The sequence below is a fragment of the Cucurbita moschata genome, unplaced genomic scaffold (assembly GCF_002738365.1).
Source record: "Cucurbita moschata cultivar Rifu unplaced genomic scaffold, Cmos_1.0 Cmo_Scf00016, whole genome shotgun sequence".
NCBI classification, from domain to species: Eukaryota; Viridiplantae; Streptophyta; class Magnoliopsida; order Cucurbitales; family Cucurbitaceae; genus Cucurbita; species Cucurbita moschata.
Window position 1 is genome coordinate 2,158,445 of NW_019268532.1, and position 15,862 is coordinate 2,174,306.

The 15,862-nt window shown below is 35.6% G+C and overlaps 4 protein-coding genes across 5 annotated transcripts; 1 reads left to right on the forward strand and 3 right to left on the reverse strand.

Annotated features, from left to right (window-relative positions):
• Positions 1-2,128: 2,128 nt before the first annotated feature.
• On the reverse strand, positions 2,129-4,403 carry LOC111454196 (prostaglandin E synthase 2-like). The gene is made up of 6 exons (XM_023095565.1): positions 4,015-4,403; positions 3,659-3,793; positions 3,420-3,498; positions 3,130-3,224; positions 2,602-2,769; positions 2,129-2,499 (listed from the first exon to the last, which is right to left on the reverse strand). Exons 1-6 carry the CDS (start codon positions 4,337-4,339, stop codon positions 2,339-2,341), a joined length of 963 nt encoding a protein of 320 aa, XP_022951333.1. The 5' UTR covers positions 4,340-4,403; the 3' UTR covers positions 2,129-2,338.
• Positions 4,404-4,865: 462 nt separating this feature from the next.
• On the forward strand, positions 4,866-7,130 carry LOC111454195. Of its 2 annotated transcripts, XM_023095564.1 has the most exons (4): positions 4,866-5,119; positions 5,952-6,291; positions 6,380-6,565; positions 6,632-7,130. In XM_023095564.1, the coding sequence occupies exons 1-4, from the start codon at positions 5,036-5,038 to the stop codon at positions 7,015-7,017; spliced, it is 996 nt and encodes a 331-aa protein (XP_022951332.1). In that variant the 5' UTR covers positions 4,866-5,035; the 3' UTR covers positions 7,018-7,130. The 2 variants fall into 2 exon arrangements, with proteins under 2 accessions (XP_022951332.1, XP_022951331.1); XM_023095563.1 differs by having other exon boundaries at positions 6,380-7,130.
• Positions 7,131-7,401: 271 nt separating this feature from the next.
• On the reverse strand, positions 7,402-10,510 carry LOC111454197 (rac-like GTP-binding protein 5). The gene is made up of 7 exons (XM_023095566.1): positions 10,042-10,510; positions 9,189-9,276; positions 8,978-9,087; positions 8,808-8,871; positions 8,199-8,263; positions 7,936-8,001; positions 7,402-7,850 (listed from the first exon to the last, which is right to left on the reverse strand). Exons 1-7 carry the CDS (start codon positions 10,138-10,140, stop codon positions 7,749-7,751), a joined length of 594 nt encoding a protein of 197 aa, XP_022951334.1. The 5' UTR covers positions 10,141-10,510; the 3' UTR covers positions 7,402-7,748.
• A 1,205-nt stretch (positions 10,511-11,715) lies between these two features.
• Positions 11,716-12,632, reverse strand: LOC111454434. The gene is made up of 2 exons (XM_023095918.1): positions 12,619-12,632; positions 11,716-12,426 (listed from the first exon to the last, which is right to left on the reverse strand). The coding sequence occupies exon 2, from the start codon at positions 12,406-12,408 to the stop codon at positions 11,851-11,853; it is 558 nt and encodes a 185-aa protein (XP_022951686.1). The 5' UTR covers positions 12,409-12,426; positions 12,619-12,632; the 3' UTR covers positions 11,716-11,850.
• Between the last annotated feature and the right edge of the window lie 3,230 nt (positions 12,633-15,862).

A 15,862-nucleotide genomic window follows, 5' to 3' on the forward strand; every position in this document is an offset into this window, starting at 1 on the left:
ATTTATATTAATTTTTTTTAAGACGGGAGAGTAAACCTATAGTAAATATAAAAAATAGAGATTTTCACGGACTTGAATCTCAAATAGCTATCAAAGATACTGTATTCTCGGAGTTTTAAAGTCAAGAAATCCTACCCATTAACAAATAATGTTTTAGAGGTAGCTACTTGATTTCGATCGAATAGCAAATAATTAATCGAAGAAAAGTTGACCATCAACCTCAAATAATTAATTGAAGAAAAGTTGACCATCAACTTCAAAAGGCAAGAAAGAAAAAGGAGTGGCAATACTATTTCTATGTGCTCGTGACCATATATATCTTATCATATATTTTAAATTTTATTGATTTATAATGTGCTCGAGTGGACTTAGTCCATATACTCCATCTATTGACAGGCGAACGAATGGAATTTGATTGTCGGTTTGCTTTAGAAAGTAAAAGCCGGGTTTTATCTGAAAGAAGTAGAATTTCCGAGAAACTCTTCGATTTCTTTCCGTTTCTGGACAAACCCGGAAGAATATTAAGTAGTAATTTAATCCCTTTTCATATTATAGTAATGAAATGGGTTCACTATTTTATTCAAATAGGGTTTAAGCCATAAAGTGGCTGCCTTAGATTTCTTCTTAAAGTAGTTGCTTGAGAGAATGTAAACCAGCTTTCCATAATAACACTAGCAAGGAGACAGTTTAAAGGGCAATTTAAAGTGATTAAAAGGAAGATTCTTAGGTTACAAAGTCAAGTTACGTTCAAAATCTAAACAAACAACAATGATAATATGAATGTAAAACTGTGCCACAAGAAAGATAGATGTTTTTTCGATAATAATCTTGGTCTTTTCGAAGATATAAGAATATATAAATGCAACGATCGAACTTTTTCTTTTAAAAATTAGACCGTTATTGCATGTATGTCATAACTAAATCAAGTGAAAAGATATCTACAATCGTTTTATCTTTAAAATTGTCACGGACTTAAATAAGCATAGACTTCGAAAACATAGTTGACACAAGGGTTATCATGCTCCTAAAGAGAAGTTGGTGCTACTAGTTGTTAATGAACAAGTATAACGGCTCAAGCTCACTACTAGCATATATTGTCTTCTTTGGACTTTTCCCTCTCAAGCTTGCCCTCAAAAATTTTTAAAACGCATTTACTAGAGAGAGGATTCCACACCCTTATAAAGAATGTTTCATTCTCCTCCCCAACCAATGTGAGATCTCACATCCCCCCCTTCGGGGTCCTGTGTCCTTTCTGGCACACCGCCTCTTGTCCACCCTCTTCGGAACTCAACCTCCTCACTAGCACATCGTCCGGTGTCTAGCTCTGATACCATTTTAAAAACCTTGAGGAGAAGCCCGAAAGGGAAAGCGCAAAGAGGACAATATCTACTAGCAGTGGGCTTCGGCCGTCACAATTAATGTGCCCTATCTACAAAGAACTACAAATCCTTCCTCCATCTCATCATTACTTACCCATTTCCCAATCATTTTGGAAGTCTATTCTCATAACCGCACCTAGCACAGCCAGAAGACATGATCACACTACTTGGAAGTAGTCCTCATTGGTCACCCTTTAAACAAGGAAAAGGAAGTCTTTACGGAATTGTTTTATCAAAGCCTTTCTTTGGCTTATATGGTCGGAATTGTCTTATGGAATTGTATATTTGAAGACAAATCCGCCATTTTCATGGTTTTTGTAATCATTCAATATATATTATATTATGTCTCTCGTTGTGAGATCCCACCTCGATTGGGGAGGAGAACGAAGCATTTTTTATAAGAGACCTCTAATGCATTTTAAAAGACTTTGAGGGAAAACTCGGAAGGAAAACCCCAAAACCCCCCAAAGAGAACAATATCTGCTAGCGGTGGGCTTGGGTTGTTACACTCTCGATCCAAATTTTCCCCTCTCTCTAACTCCTACAACCTCAACCTCACATCTCTTATTGTCCATTGGAAGTAATCTTTTTGTACTTCCTTCAGCAAATAGTTTGCCTTCTTTTGTAATTTCATCCTATGAATGAAATGCCGGAATCCATGTTTCTCATAAAAATAAAAAGTAAATCCTTTTATAATGTACCTATGTTCTGTCAACACTTCGATAGCATTTAGGTTGTTCACAATACAGTTAAGTAGAACCAGGAATCACCACATTAAATACAAATATAGAAGCAATCATCTAAAAGGATGAGAAATTTGCAATTCGCTACATGGATCTAGCAGATTATTCTCACAGACAATCTTTTAGGATCTGATGTTAAAAAAAGTTCAGATATTTATCAATAAACTGGCAGGATATTGAGTAATACAGAAACAAAAACTATAAATTGTACCAACTTCAAGAGACGATCCTTGCAGACTCTCCCACAGCATCCTCCATTCTAGAATACCATTCGCCAACTCTTGTATTCTCTACCATATCTATTCCAGATTGAAGGTGTCGGATTGGTCTCAAGACACCGAAGACGGCAAGATCAGCTAAATTAGGATTTGGTCCACCTATCGAGAGACAAATTCGTCGTAAAATTGAACTGTTTTTCTCAAATACCGTTAGCTTAAACCTAAATAACCGAACAGAATCGTGAATGAAGTTAAGCATACCAAGAAACTGACGGTCTTTCAGTGCTTCCACCCATGTTTCTGCAGCTCCATATAAGGCCTTTCGTTCATCAGTGATGTTATGTTTCTCTTTCAATTTCTTGGAAACAAAATACATGGCTGTAGCCCCGCCATACTTGGCTATTATCCTTTGAGTGAAACTAAAATTTCCTGCACCATATTAAAGTTATACAGACAAGTCAGGAGCTCATGAATATATGCGATTGCTTCCACAACATGAACAACAAAAAATCATGTTGAGGATGTTTTCTTATGAATATAATAATTGGAATAAGGTAATCCAAATTATAAAGTGAATATTCAAACCTTGGCTTGGATTTTGAAAACATTTAAAAAAAGTAAAAAAGAAATAAACCTGCAAGAGATAATACCGTTTAGCAGCTTAACGTTTCAAAACCAAAAATCAAATTGTTATCAAACAGGGCCCTAGAAACCGTCTCCAGCTCATATATAATTCAAAGAACTAAGGGAAAAAAGAAGAACGGCTCATAAATTGATTTACTATCATACCATGTGTAGTTATGTAGTTGAAAGACTCGAGAGCCTCCTTGTAATTTCTGTAAATGTTCGGGGATAAAACGTGCACCAGGTGATTGTCCACCCATCTACATAATATATGCTCATCAATCAGTTACATATGATACACAAAAATGTCGAAAGACAAATTAGTCAGTCAAATTCTTTGTCAATGAAGACGCTGGTTTCCCTTAAAGTCTCAATTGGGTCCATATAATAGCTGCTTGTAAGCAAGTATAGAGCCTCGAGATGTAAAAAAAAAAAAAAAAAAAAAAAAAGTATACCCAAGCCACTTCCTCTCCTCCTCTGAGTCCGAGGTAGAATTCTCTGGATGAATTCTTTTGTACAACTTATCAATTATATCTGTACAAGAACAAGCAAGACAGGCCCGATCATCAACAACTACTCTAATTGAAAACATATATAAATATATATATATATATATGTATGTATAGATATATATGTATGTATGTATATATGTATGTATTCTCCATTTTCCAAGTAATTACAGATTTGACTGAACCTGTAGAATCCACCATTTGAACACCATCAACCATCAGAATTGGAACCTTCTTGTATTCAGACCACTTGATCTCCTTTTTGAATATGGGATTCACCTCCACAACTTTATAAGGAACATTGTAGTAATCCAAGAATGCTGGAGGAAAAGGAAAATCAACAGAAATTTTAAGGACCTAGAAAGGAAAAATGGCATAGAATTGCAACTTCAGGACAAGAATTCTAGCTTCAGCTCATAGGTAACAGTAATATATGATCTATTGTCCAGTCCTTAATCCACGTTCTCTATTTTCCTTATCAAGATCAAGTTGACAAAAAATTCTTATTCTGAGAATTCCTCTAAGAGATTATGCTAATTACCTTTAACTTTGTTGCAGAACGGGCAAGCCTCGTATTGATAGAGAACCACGTCCTTGGGTGCGAACGACAAACGAGGTAGGTCATTAACCACATCATGAACCGAAGATGAAGAGGCCACAGAGAAGCACCGACCATTCCCTGCAACATTCCGAGCAAAAGACGGACAATACAAGCCAAATGGATTCTTCCCTTGCGAGAAACACCGAATATCAGATCTGTGAACCGCCGATGGATGGAGTAGCCGCCGATCAGCGGTGACAGTGGCGGTGTTGGCCTCACCGCTTACAATCCGGCTGAGTACGCGAACTCCATTAATCCTCCTCATGGCGACCGAGATTTCTCTGGAAGTTGAACTCTTTTGCAAGGTTTTACAAGGGTTTGGGGGAAGAGAAATTGGTACGATTTCAGCCGTCGATGTAAGGAGAGTGCAGAGGATTACGGTAGTCCGGGAAGCAGTAGATCACAACCCCCCTCTTAACTTTCCTTCGTTGTGTGGTAACGCGTCAAACACCCCCTACCATGGTAAAGTATTTCCCAAAAAGCCCTTTCTGTATATATATATTTCTGAATATAAATACTATTTGATTTTTAAAAATTATGTTTGTAAATATTAGTTTCTTATATTTTTTCCGTTTAATTATTATTTAATTTCAAATTATTTGATATAATTTTAATTCTATATATAATAAATAAATAATTATGGAAAAAAACAAATTTTTAAAAATTAAGAAATTATTAAAAGGCTACAAATTTTCGTAAGAAAAACGAAGGGACAAAATTGGTATTTCACAGTGGAAAGTTGGCTGATGGAGTCTATAAATAGGCGCCTGCCAGACTGTGATGAATTGTTTCGGCATTTTAGGGTTTCCAATTTGCCGCTTCGCTCATCGAAAGAAGTCGTCTTCGATCTCCGCTAGGGTTTTCCATCGTAATCGTTTCTTCCTTGTGTTTTCTCAAATCCCAACTGCTTCTCTCTTCTTACTTTCAAGTCTTCGCCGAATCCTTCCCATAATAGACCCAGATGTCTCGTTGCTTTCCTTACCCACCTCCTGGTTACGCGAGGAAGGTGGCTAGGACCGAGGCGGCCTTGATCGAACCGATTAAGGTTTGTTTGAGCTATTTGGTTGGCTTTCAATAATGTGTGCTGGATTCAATTGTGTTCTGGTTCCAATTGATTGCGAGATCTACTTGGAATTGTAACTTTTTGGATGGGGGTAATTTGTAATCAGTAACGACTTTTTTTTCCCTAGTTTTTACGGCGATGGGGGAGGAATCGATATGGGTTTTCTTGTTTAGAGTGAAGAGAGTTACAAGTTTTGTACAGGTGTAGATTATAGTTTCAGTTTTGTTCGTCTGTGTTTTTCAAGTAATTGACGAGTGATATCTCTTCAAGGAACAAGAGATCTTTGAGAGTTTAAGTGGATGGATAGTGAGTTGGGAGTTTGTAAGTTGCATGTCTTGCAAAGCGTTGTTGGATCTTGTATGTATGGTTCCGTTTTCACTATCAGAACACCAAGTGTACATTTGTAGCGAATAAATGTTTAATAGATCATTTATTATTCAAGGGAACGTCATGATTTTTTAAATCTTTTTTCAAATCATTATCTGGTTTTTGAAGTTGATGATTTCAACAAATTCTTAGTGAAAGAGAGAGAGTTTCTTCCTGTAGTTTGATTAATTTGAACGCCTTTGTATGAACTTTACTCGGGACTTGTTTTCCTCCTTATAAACTTAGGCGTATGGTTACATGATGTGAATATTCGAGTTTACTAGTTAGAATGTATGATTATCCGAGTCCAAATGAACATGCTTCTTTACAATAGGGAATGGCTACCATTTTGAAGGGTTGCCCTTCATTTGTTAGTTAAGACATGGTTGATTTGTTTGGTGCTTGCGTGGTCTGCATTTTTTTAAATGGTTATTCTGGTGCGTTATAGCTCCTATCTGAAAGACGAGAAAAAGGGACTGAAAGAAAGAAAGAGAAAAGTAAGCACAAGAAAGAGAAGAGTAAGGACAAGAAACACAAAAGCAAAGAGCATAGAGATAAATCTTCTCGCAGCAGCCGCCGCTACTCGAATGATCAGAAACAGAAGGAAGTCAAGGACCTTCTGAAGGGAACAAAAGTTGAAGCAGAACAATTGGAAAAGAGTGGTCTCACTGAAGAGCATGGGCAACCAGTATGGCCTCAAAGTCCTGGCTACTTGTCTGATGGAACTCAGTCCAATCACAAGAGAAAAAGGGGTGCATCGATACAGCCTAATGAAGACTGTAAGCCTGGTGGGTTCTCTTTATATGCTCTTTTGTGAAATTTGTTCACTTGGGCATTTGAGTGATCGCTAATATGTAAATAATTGATCACAAACAGGAAAAGTCATCCGAATCAAACTGGCTTCCTCACTTAGCCAACAAGAGGATTCCTCAGCTGGCAGTGAACAGACTTGTTCTACAACTGGTCGTCGTTGTAATCCTCTTCATCAAACGAGAGATGAGAACAGCAGCCGTGTGCCCATTGTGCAAAAAACTTCCCTCACTTCTCTTGATCAAAAGAGAGATGAGAGCTGCCGGCGTGTGCCCCCAGTGCAAAAAACTTCCCTCACTTCTCTTGATCAAAAGAGAGATGAGAACAGCGGTCGTGGGCTCATTGTGCAAAAAACTTCCCTCACAATGCCCGACACACCAGTCGCTGTCAAGGATCCGATTTCGAAACCTAATATCAAAGACCTTCCTTTACATGCTGTTGACATTGGTACTCATCGCAAGAGAAAGCCTTCTGACTCTGCTTATGAGGACTTGTTTGACAAATGGGTACCGCCAACGCTTCAGTTGGGGCAGCAAACCGACAATGAAGAATGGCTCTTCGGACCGAAAAAGCAGGATGAAAGAACAAAGACCAACCAAGCTTTCAGTCATGCTCCCATCTGTAGAAGTTCCAGTCTGTGGCCGAGAGGACAGTTTGTACCTGAAGCTGACGTTTATATGTTGCCTTACACGATTCCATTTTGATATTGAATTCTTTAGTAGAGTGAAATATGTACAGTACGCCTGTAGGAACAATCTTTTTCCTGGGCGTTATAATTGTTTTAGAATCAATATAATTGACAGTCAATTTTGTTCTCTCTTTGGGCTCCTCCGATGCATTCTGCCTGTGAATTGTGATTCTCCCAGGAAAAACTAAATGAACGAGATTTAAAAGATTTGTCTCCCAAACATTAATAATCACTTGGATTTATGATCTCTTTGAAATGATAGAGATTTAGGGAATATGTTGGTAAATTACAGAACACGACCAAGTATGATACGCGAGCGAACTAACGCATGATTGATTGATTTAGTGTTCGTTTCGAGAGGTGAGTAGTAAAATGCAAGCTCAAGACATTGAGTATAGAGGAAGTCATAAATATGAGGATGTGAATGGAATTAGAGAATATATGTTACTAAGTACCAAAGCATGTTCATGCCCAGGGAGCAGTTCTTTTAGGTATCTCATGAATACATGAACAATTCAAACAGACAAATTGGGGTTAGCAATGTTGGTCATTACTAACAAACAGATTGCAAAATATGTTGTATTTGCATCTTGGAATGTCAGCCTGGGGCCGTATACGATACGTACGATACGATCCATCATTCGCGCCCGCTGCTTCCTTGGAATGACATGGATTAAAGATATGCTGAGAAAAAGGCGAGTACATTATGAAGTGTCGTCGGTTCGTTCAGTTCTTCTTCTTCTTCGATCATAAGATGGAACAGACACTCTGTGACTTCTTCTTCTTCTTCTTTGACTTGGGCGGCTGGAGCACCACTTTAATGGCTGCATCAAACACTGCTTTCACATTCTGCAACAAACAAACCAACAAACCATCAAACCAACTCCTTCACAAAATATGCTCACAGACGAATAACACAGAATGAATGTCATGCCTGCTGAGTTTTTGAACTACATTCGATGTATGCCGGGGCTCCAATTGTTTTTGTCAACTCCTCTCCCTACATTCAATAACAGAAAAATTATCGATACACCACCGAACCAATCAAGCTACTTTCCCAAAATAGTCTATGTCCCACATACGAAAAAAAAAAAGGTCACCAATAGAGTTAAACCAAGTAAGATTGCAACAGTCAAAAGGGGTTCTAAAAAGCAAGAAAAGAATAAGATTTCTAATGGTAGATATCAAGTTATTTACCTGAACAGTAGAAATTGGCACCGCACCCGGGTGGTCTACAAAGAATTGCTTGTCATCCCGAAGATCTGAGAACGAAACTACAGTGAGAATTGTTCTTGTTTTCAAAATTGCGAAAAATATCCTCACGCGAGAAGAACAAAATCATAGACCGTTATTCCCATTTTCTTCTATCAAAATATCGCATCAGAAGTAGAGCCAAGAGATTTAAACCTACGACTTCTCTTTCTTGAGAGAAGTAGAAATATCTTAATCACTAAGTTATGCTAAAAAAAACTTATGGACAACACAAAAATAATCGAAACCTTTGGCAGATGTACAAAGAACTTGTGTATGGGTGCACACATTCCACTCGGTGCAAAAAAAAGCTACCAATGATGGATGTGTAACAGCCCACGCCCAAGTTCTTCGTATCCAAATATATCCCTCTGCTCAATCGCTAAATTAAATTGTAACAGTCCAAACCCACCATTAGCAGATATTGTCTTCTTTGAAACGTGTCTGCGATGGAGAGGTTTCCACACCCTTGTAAAGAATGTTTCGTTCTCCTCCCAAACCGATGTGGGATCTCACATAAATACTGAACTTCAAAAATGAATAAATAATCCTTACCAAGTTTAGTTCCAACAAGAACTATTGGAACACCAGGTGCATAATGTCTCAACTCAGGAATCCACTGTGGGAAAATGCAAAAGATCTCATCAGCAAAGGCATAATTTTTGCATAAACAATTCATATCCAGCTAATTAGGCTAACAATTGACGTCATCCATAACGTGCTACCTTCTTAGCAACATTTTCATAGCTGGCCTTGCTTATGAGAGAGAAAGCAAGAATAAAAACATCAGCACCTCGATAACTCAGTGGTCTTAATCTATTGTAATCCTCTTGACCTGTTCAAAACAATAAATTTAAATCCCTTCCATGCATTAAAAATTTGATGAACTTGGTTATTGGGTGGGTGGAGAAACTAGAACTCTCATCATGTTGTTACCAGCAGTATCCCATAATCCTAAGTTGACAGTGTTTCCATCAACCACCACATTGGCACTGAAATTGTCAAAAACGGTGGGCACGTAGTCCTGCAAATTAGAAATGAAAGTGCTAATGGGATATTACAAAAGATCAAGATTCATGGAGTAAAAACTATGAAAATTCTGAAGCTCAATGAGTTCTTGGTCAATGTTTTGATATAATATACACTTCAAAACTACGCAAATGTAAAGAAAACCATCGATTAAGAACTCAGAACCCCAGATACCATATGATTTAGCATCTAAAAGAGAGAAAGGGGGAAAATCAAGTTCAAAATTAAGGTCAAAAGAAGATAAGAACAAATTGCTATGTTCGAGGACAGTCAGAGAATTCCAATTGATGGAGATTGTCTGCTAGTGCATGATTTCAACGGGTGCATTATTTCCAAAAGCGCACATCTCGAGAACAAATTCATCCCCGATAAGTTCCAACCACGGGTAAGAAAGAACACACCAAACAACTTTCATATTCAAAATCATGTTCTATCGTCTTCCAATCTCTTCAAAATGCCATTAAAAAGAATAAACAGGAAATAAAAATAATCTTCACAAAAGAAATACAGGAATTCAATCCTTCTTTTTGCTCCATTGAAATCATATCATGAAGAATCAGAAAACGCAATGAAATAAACTCAGCCAAAGGAACTATTATCAAGAACATTCCCTCTTTAAGCATCCTACATTGTTATTTCCTTCATCCCATGGTTCTTCCACAAGATCCATCAAAACCAAAAAAACAACAAGCAAGCGAGAATGATCTCATAAACAAAAAAAAAAAAAAAAAAAAAAAAAAAAAAAATCAAACAAACTCACCGTGGGAAAGGTGTTACTCGTATAAGAAATCAACATACAGGTTTTACCCACAGCACCATCGCCCACCGTAACGCACTTTATAAACCTGGACGCACTCATCTCGAAGCACCAGATCTGTAACCCGAAAACTACAGTGGGTTGGTTGCTCAGAATCGATTGTTCATGAGACCAAACAGGACAGAACAGAACGGAACGGAACGGAAGAGAAAGAACGAGACAGTGAGAAAATCAACAGTATTCCATGAAAGAGTTTGGAATCAAGAGAACGTAGGATCTGAATTCTTGAAAAGGGGAAATGGAAAATGCAGCGTGGAGAGATCCCGAATTGCAGGAACAGAGAGAAAGAGAGAAAGAGAGAGAAGCGAAGAAGGGTTATTTTGAAAGGGGAAAGGAAATGAATCGCGGTTGAAGCGCTCGCCGGCCTTGCTCACCTTCTGCCACCTATAGCGCCTCCTCTTCTACCACACATACCCCCCTCCCTTTTTTTCTTTTAACCAAAAAAATAATAATAATAATAATAATAAAATAATCTTTTTTTATTTTCTGGGATAGACTTCCGCTCTACTACATGGTCGGTTCAGGTGACTAGCTCTAATATCATTACTAACGACCCAATACCACATTCAGTAGATATTCTCCTCTCTCGGCAGCTTTCTCTCCTTAGCTCCCTTTAAGGCTTTAAAACGCGTCTACTAAAGAGAGATTTTCATACTCTTATACAGAAGAATGCTTCGTTTCCCTCCCCACCAACCCATGTGTGATCTCACAATTCACCCTTTTGTAGGCACAACATCTTCATTCGCACACTATCTAGACATGCCTGACTCTAATACTATTTGCCATCGAATATTTAAATATATTAAAAGTTTTTTTTTAAGTAGAATGAAAAATAATTATAGAGGGCTAAATTTTGTAATATTTTGAACCTATAGGGTTATTTATTTATCTATTATGAATTTAATTAATTTTAAAAATTATTATTATTATTGAAAAATTAATGGAACGTGGCCAGCAACATTCTCGAGGTCATAGAATAGACGTGCATTACTTTAATCTAAATGTTTTAAATATTATATGAATTATTAAGAATCCTTTTTATAATTATTTTAATTAATAATTCAAATCTTAATTAAAAAAAATGTGAAAATCACAATGAAAATTAATTTGTTTAAGTAAATTTATGAATTTTTTAAAACGCTTATTTTAAAAATAAGCTCCCACTAATTTAAAATTTGTCTCTCTCTTCTCGTTTTCTAAAACTTTTTTCTTAAACCGAAGCCAGAGGCTTGAGCATACGTTGCTTGGCCGTAGGCGACGTAAGAACGAATTGGCTTATCTCACTTGTCATTGGAAAGTGAGTGTCGTACACTCGCAAATCTGTTGACATCAAAAGAGTGCGATTGTAATAAGCTAGTAAATATTCTTAAACCGAGGCCAGAGGCTTGAGCGTACGTCGCTTGGCCGTAGGCGACGTAAGAACGAATTGGCTTAGCTCACTTGTCGTTGGAAAGTGAGTGTCGTACACTCGCAAATCTGCTGACATCAAGAGTGCGATTGTAATAAGCTAGTAAATGGACTTTCCATTTCCAGCTTTTTTTTTTTTTTTTTTTTCAAAGTTTTAAAATATGTTTGTTAATAATAATAATAATAATAAATTATTTTTAAAAAAAACGGTAGATTTTATTCTTCAAAGCTGTGTTTGTGGACCCCATTTCATAAAAACCCACGTGGCATACAAACAAGCAGCAAGAGATTTTTAACAGAAAAGCTGGGAAGTTAGCTAAACTAGACCAACAATTATGCTATACTTCATCGGAGGCGTAGAAGTCGCCGGAGATTGTCGGTGGCTCCGGCGTCAATTCCGGCAGCGGCCTCTACATTACAATTCAGCTTCCGCATCAGAGGGAAATTCGGAAGCGGCACGCTACTCGGCGGCGGCGAAACGTTAAACGCCGAACCAGAAAATTCAATCTCTGCCGCCACCCCCAAACTCCTGCTACCTTCCCTCGGCGGCGACGACGGCGGCGGCAAACGTAATCCTAAAACGACACATAAATCTTTAGGAACATGGCTCGGCTCCGGCCCCATTCGATTTGTGGAATCAACGATCAAAGCCTCCGCCGTCATCTCAACCGGCAGCTCTCTGCATCGTTTAATTGATTTTGATTTCTTTGGGGCAAGAGATTGGTCTCTGAATCTCACACCCTTTGGGCGGCACGACGGCTGGGCTTCCGCCGCCGAAGGGGGAAATGAACGACGGGGCAAAGGGAAGCGAGGCGGTTGCCGGCGATGGCGACGGCGATGGCTATAAAACGTGACAGCCGGGGCGGCCGGAGAGAAATTATGGGGAATCAAAACCGCCTCCATTGCTGCGAATATCTGAACCTGAAGGATTCAAAACTCTATCAAAAATCCCCAATTGAAGCCAAAATTCTCTGTTATAATTTATAGCAGAGCTAATAAAAAAATGGAATTTGTTTTTTAAAAAATAGAAACTAAATATAAATATATATATATATATATATATATATATATATATAGATCGATCCAAAAGGAATTTCAGGAAGCCATATTTACAGAGGAATTTGGGAGTTCTTTGTTAGAGAGAAGAATTAATGGAGATTTATATTCGGATTCGTCTCTTTATAGATCTTGTTGAACGCCAACGGCTACTTTTTTTTTTTTTTTTTTTTTTTTTTATTCTTAATTTACGACAGGATTTACACTGAGAGCCACCGTCTAGGTCGGTTTCCGTCAGTTTTAGTTATAGCCGTTGGACAAATTCTGACCGTTGATCTCATCTTATTCATTTTTTTCTTTTTCTTTTTTGCTGACGTGTTCCTTTAAATTAGTTGTTTTTTGGGGTTAGATAATTAAAATTAATCTAAAAATTGTCCATATTTTAAAAAAGTATATCTATTTTATAAAAAAAAAATTATAATATTACCGGGACTTCCCGTTTCTAAATTAGATATTCATTCAAAATAAATAAATAAATAATAGTATAGTGATTGTGAGGTAGATTTACCATTAGTTGATATTGTACTGAGGTTTCCGCACCCTCATAAAGGGTGTTTTGTTCTCCTCCCCAACCAATGTGGGATAAGGGACAACCTTCTCGTTGTTCCTCGAAAGGGGTAGGGTAAGGACTTTAGCCCCGAAGGGAGATGGATTTGGTGGCGGTCCCACATTGATTGGAGAAAGAAACAAGTGCCAATGAGGACGGGAAACCTTCCCCTAACAAACGCGTTTTAAAGCGTTGAGGGAAAGCCTGAAAGAGAAAGCCCAAAGAGAACAATATTTGAAACATTTTCCTAACAGACACGTTTTAAAACTTTGAATGGAAGCCCAAAGAAGACAATATTTGCTAGCGATGGGCTTAAGTCGTTACACTGATAATCTAAAATGATGTGACCGTAATTAAAATACTTATCTGGATTAAGTTGACAATAACGATATTAACATATTTAAAAAATACCTCAACTATTTTCTTTATATATATATATATATATTTTTTTTTTTGACACGTGAGAGCCACACGCTCACTTAAAAAAGATCCGGACTCCAACCCTTTATGTTAAAGCCCAAAGAGTCATTTAATTTTTTTTATTTATATAAATCAATAATTTATTAGATAGAAAGTTTAAAAAATTTGTCCAATTCAAACAATATATTAATATTCGTTATTTAACATTTTTAAGGACCAAACTTTGTAATAAAAAATTAAAAAAATTATAAATTTTCATTTATTTTTTTTTTTTAACTCAACGGGTATACAAATAAAAACTAAAAAAATTAAAATGAAATAAATAAGAATACAAAATTAATTACATATTTAGCCTAATTTAAAAATAAATAAATAAATAAAGATAATGCATCTTTTTCATTAATAACGATGGGGTTGAAAAATTAGGATTATTTGTAATAAGAAATTATGGACCACGTCCATTCTCGCTGTCGGACAAAATTATAACGCCCACTAGACGACGTGTCGTCTACGTTTATATTTTTTTATTTAAAAAAAATTAATAAAGACTGAAATTATTTTTAATTATTTACCACAATATCATAATTGTCAAAATCAATAAAATTTCGTCGGGTGTTTGAGCGAGGTATTCATAGAATTCGATAACCGATCAACCTGCACCTAACGTAAACCATAAAACCCGTGGTGGGTTATAATTTGTTTGGTTTAGGTTAGATTGAATCTTTAAAAAATCAAAAGTTCGGGTTAGTTTATAGGTAAAGATTTTTTGGTCGGGTCAACCTAACTAAGTCGAAAACAAGGTTATAATCTAATCTTACCCTACCCTACTTTTAATCTTTTTACGAAGATTAATAATATTCTATATTTTATAATTAATGTTAATGATATGTTCTGTGAATATATGAAATTTTAGTTATTAACGTAAATGTCGATAATTTTTTTATAAATTTGTTAATTTAATATTAAGATGGTGACAGCTTGAGCATGATATGAAGATATTAATAATTTTCTTTGTCTCTTTCAATTATAATATTTTAAAAAATCAACGTCAAGAAATTGTCAATTTCAACGTAATTATTGAATAAAATTAGAAACAGTCCTTGCGAAAATAAAAATTAAAAAAATTAAAAATTAAAAAGAATATCTAAGAATATTTATTTATTATATTAGGTTTTTTTTAGAGTTTAATATGGACAGAAAATATTCATATGACTCGATAACTCAAACAACTTGAACTAAAAGTTGGGTTGGGTTGTTTATTTATTTTTAAAAAATCGAAAAATTGGATCGATTCGCGGGATGACATTTTTTGGTTGAGTCAACTCGACCAACTCGAAAATAAGGTTACAATCTAACAAAACTCAATTCTAGTCTATGTTTTAAAATTATTACGAAAATTAATAATATTTGACATTTTAACTGATGTTAGTGATGTATTGTGATTCGTAAATTTTTTATATTTGAGTTTTACAAGATTTTAGTTATTAACGTAACATGTACCGTACATAACCATAATTTTTTAAATAATTAAAAAAAAAACAATTAGACAACCGAAAATTATTCATAGAATGACATTTTTTTTTGGATCAACTCAACAAACTCGAAAATAAGGATATAATCCAATCTATTGTACTCTACTCTATTTTGAACATTATTACAAAAATTAAAAATATTTGACTTTTTAACTGATGTTAGTGATGTATTGTGACTCGTAAAATTTTTATATTTGAGTTTACAAGAGTTTAGTTATTAACCTAATATGTATTATACAATAATTTTTTAAATAATTAAAAAAAAAAACAATGAGACAACCTAACTAGAAAATTATTCCTAGGTTGACATTTTTTCTTTGAGTCAACCCCCAACCAGCAGTAAAATAAGGTCACCAAAATTAAGAATATTTGACTTTTTAACTGATGTTAGTGATGTATTGTAACTCATGAAATTTTTATATTTGAGTTTACAGGAGTTTAGTTATTAACGTAATATGTATTATACAATAATTTTTTAAATAATTAAAAAAAAACAATCGAACAACCCAACTAGAAAATTATTCCTAGGATGACATTTTTTCTTTGGGTCAACCCAATCAACAGTAAAATAAGGTTACAATCTAATCCATTGTACTATACTCTAGTTTAAAAATTATTACAAAAATTAAGAATATTTGACTTTTTTTTTAACCAATGTTAGTGATGTGCATTGATTGGTAAATTTTTTTATATTTGAGTTTTACAATATTTTAATTATTAACATACAGTATAATTTTTCAAATAATTAAAAAAACTGACCGACAACTCAACTCCCTATTCAAGTTGCTAAAGTCACCAACCT

Coding starts and splice junctions, on each gene's coding strand:
- LOC111454196 (XM_023095565.1), bottom strand. CDS start 4,339: ATGAGGAGGATTAATGGAGTTCGCGTACTCAGCCGGATTGTAAGCGGT. Junction 3,794..4,014: donor GTTCTGCAACAAAGTTAAAG/GTAATTAGCATA, acceptor CTTTTCCTCCAG/CATTCTTGGATTACTACAAT. Junction 2,770..3,129: donor CAACTACATAACTACACATG/GTATGATAGTAA, acceptor AATATGGTGCAG/GAAATTTTAGTTTCACTCAA.
- LOC111454195 (XM_023095563.1), top strand. CDS start 5,036: ATGTCTCGTTGCTTTCCTTACCCACCTCCTGGTTACGCGAGGAAGGTG. Junction 5,120..5,951: donor CCTTGATCGAACCGATTAAG/GTTTGTTTGAGC, acceptor GGTGCGTTATAG/CTCCTATCTGAAAGACGAGA. Junction 6,292..6,379: donor TAATGAAGACTGTAAGCCTG/GTGGGTTCTCTT, acceptor GATCACAAACAG/GAAAAGTCATCCGAATCAAA.
- LOC111454434 (XM_023095918.1), bottom strand. CDS start 12,408: ATGGAGGCGGTTTTGATTCCCCATAATTTCTCTCCGGCCGCCCCGGCT.
- LOC111454197 (XM_023095566.1), bottom strand. CDS start 10,140: ATGAGTGCGTCCAGGTTTATAAAGTGCGTTACGGTGGGCGATGGTGCT. Junction 9,088..9,188: donor AGGATTATGGGATACTGCTG/GTAACAACATGA, acceptor TGTTTTGAACAG/GTCAAGAGGATTACAATAGA. Junction 8,872..8,977: donor ATGAAAATGTTGCTAAGAAG/GTAGCACGTTAT, acceptor ATTTTCCCACAG/TGGATTCCTGAGTTGAGACA.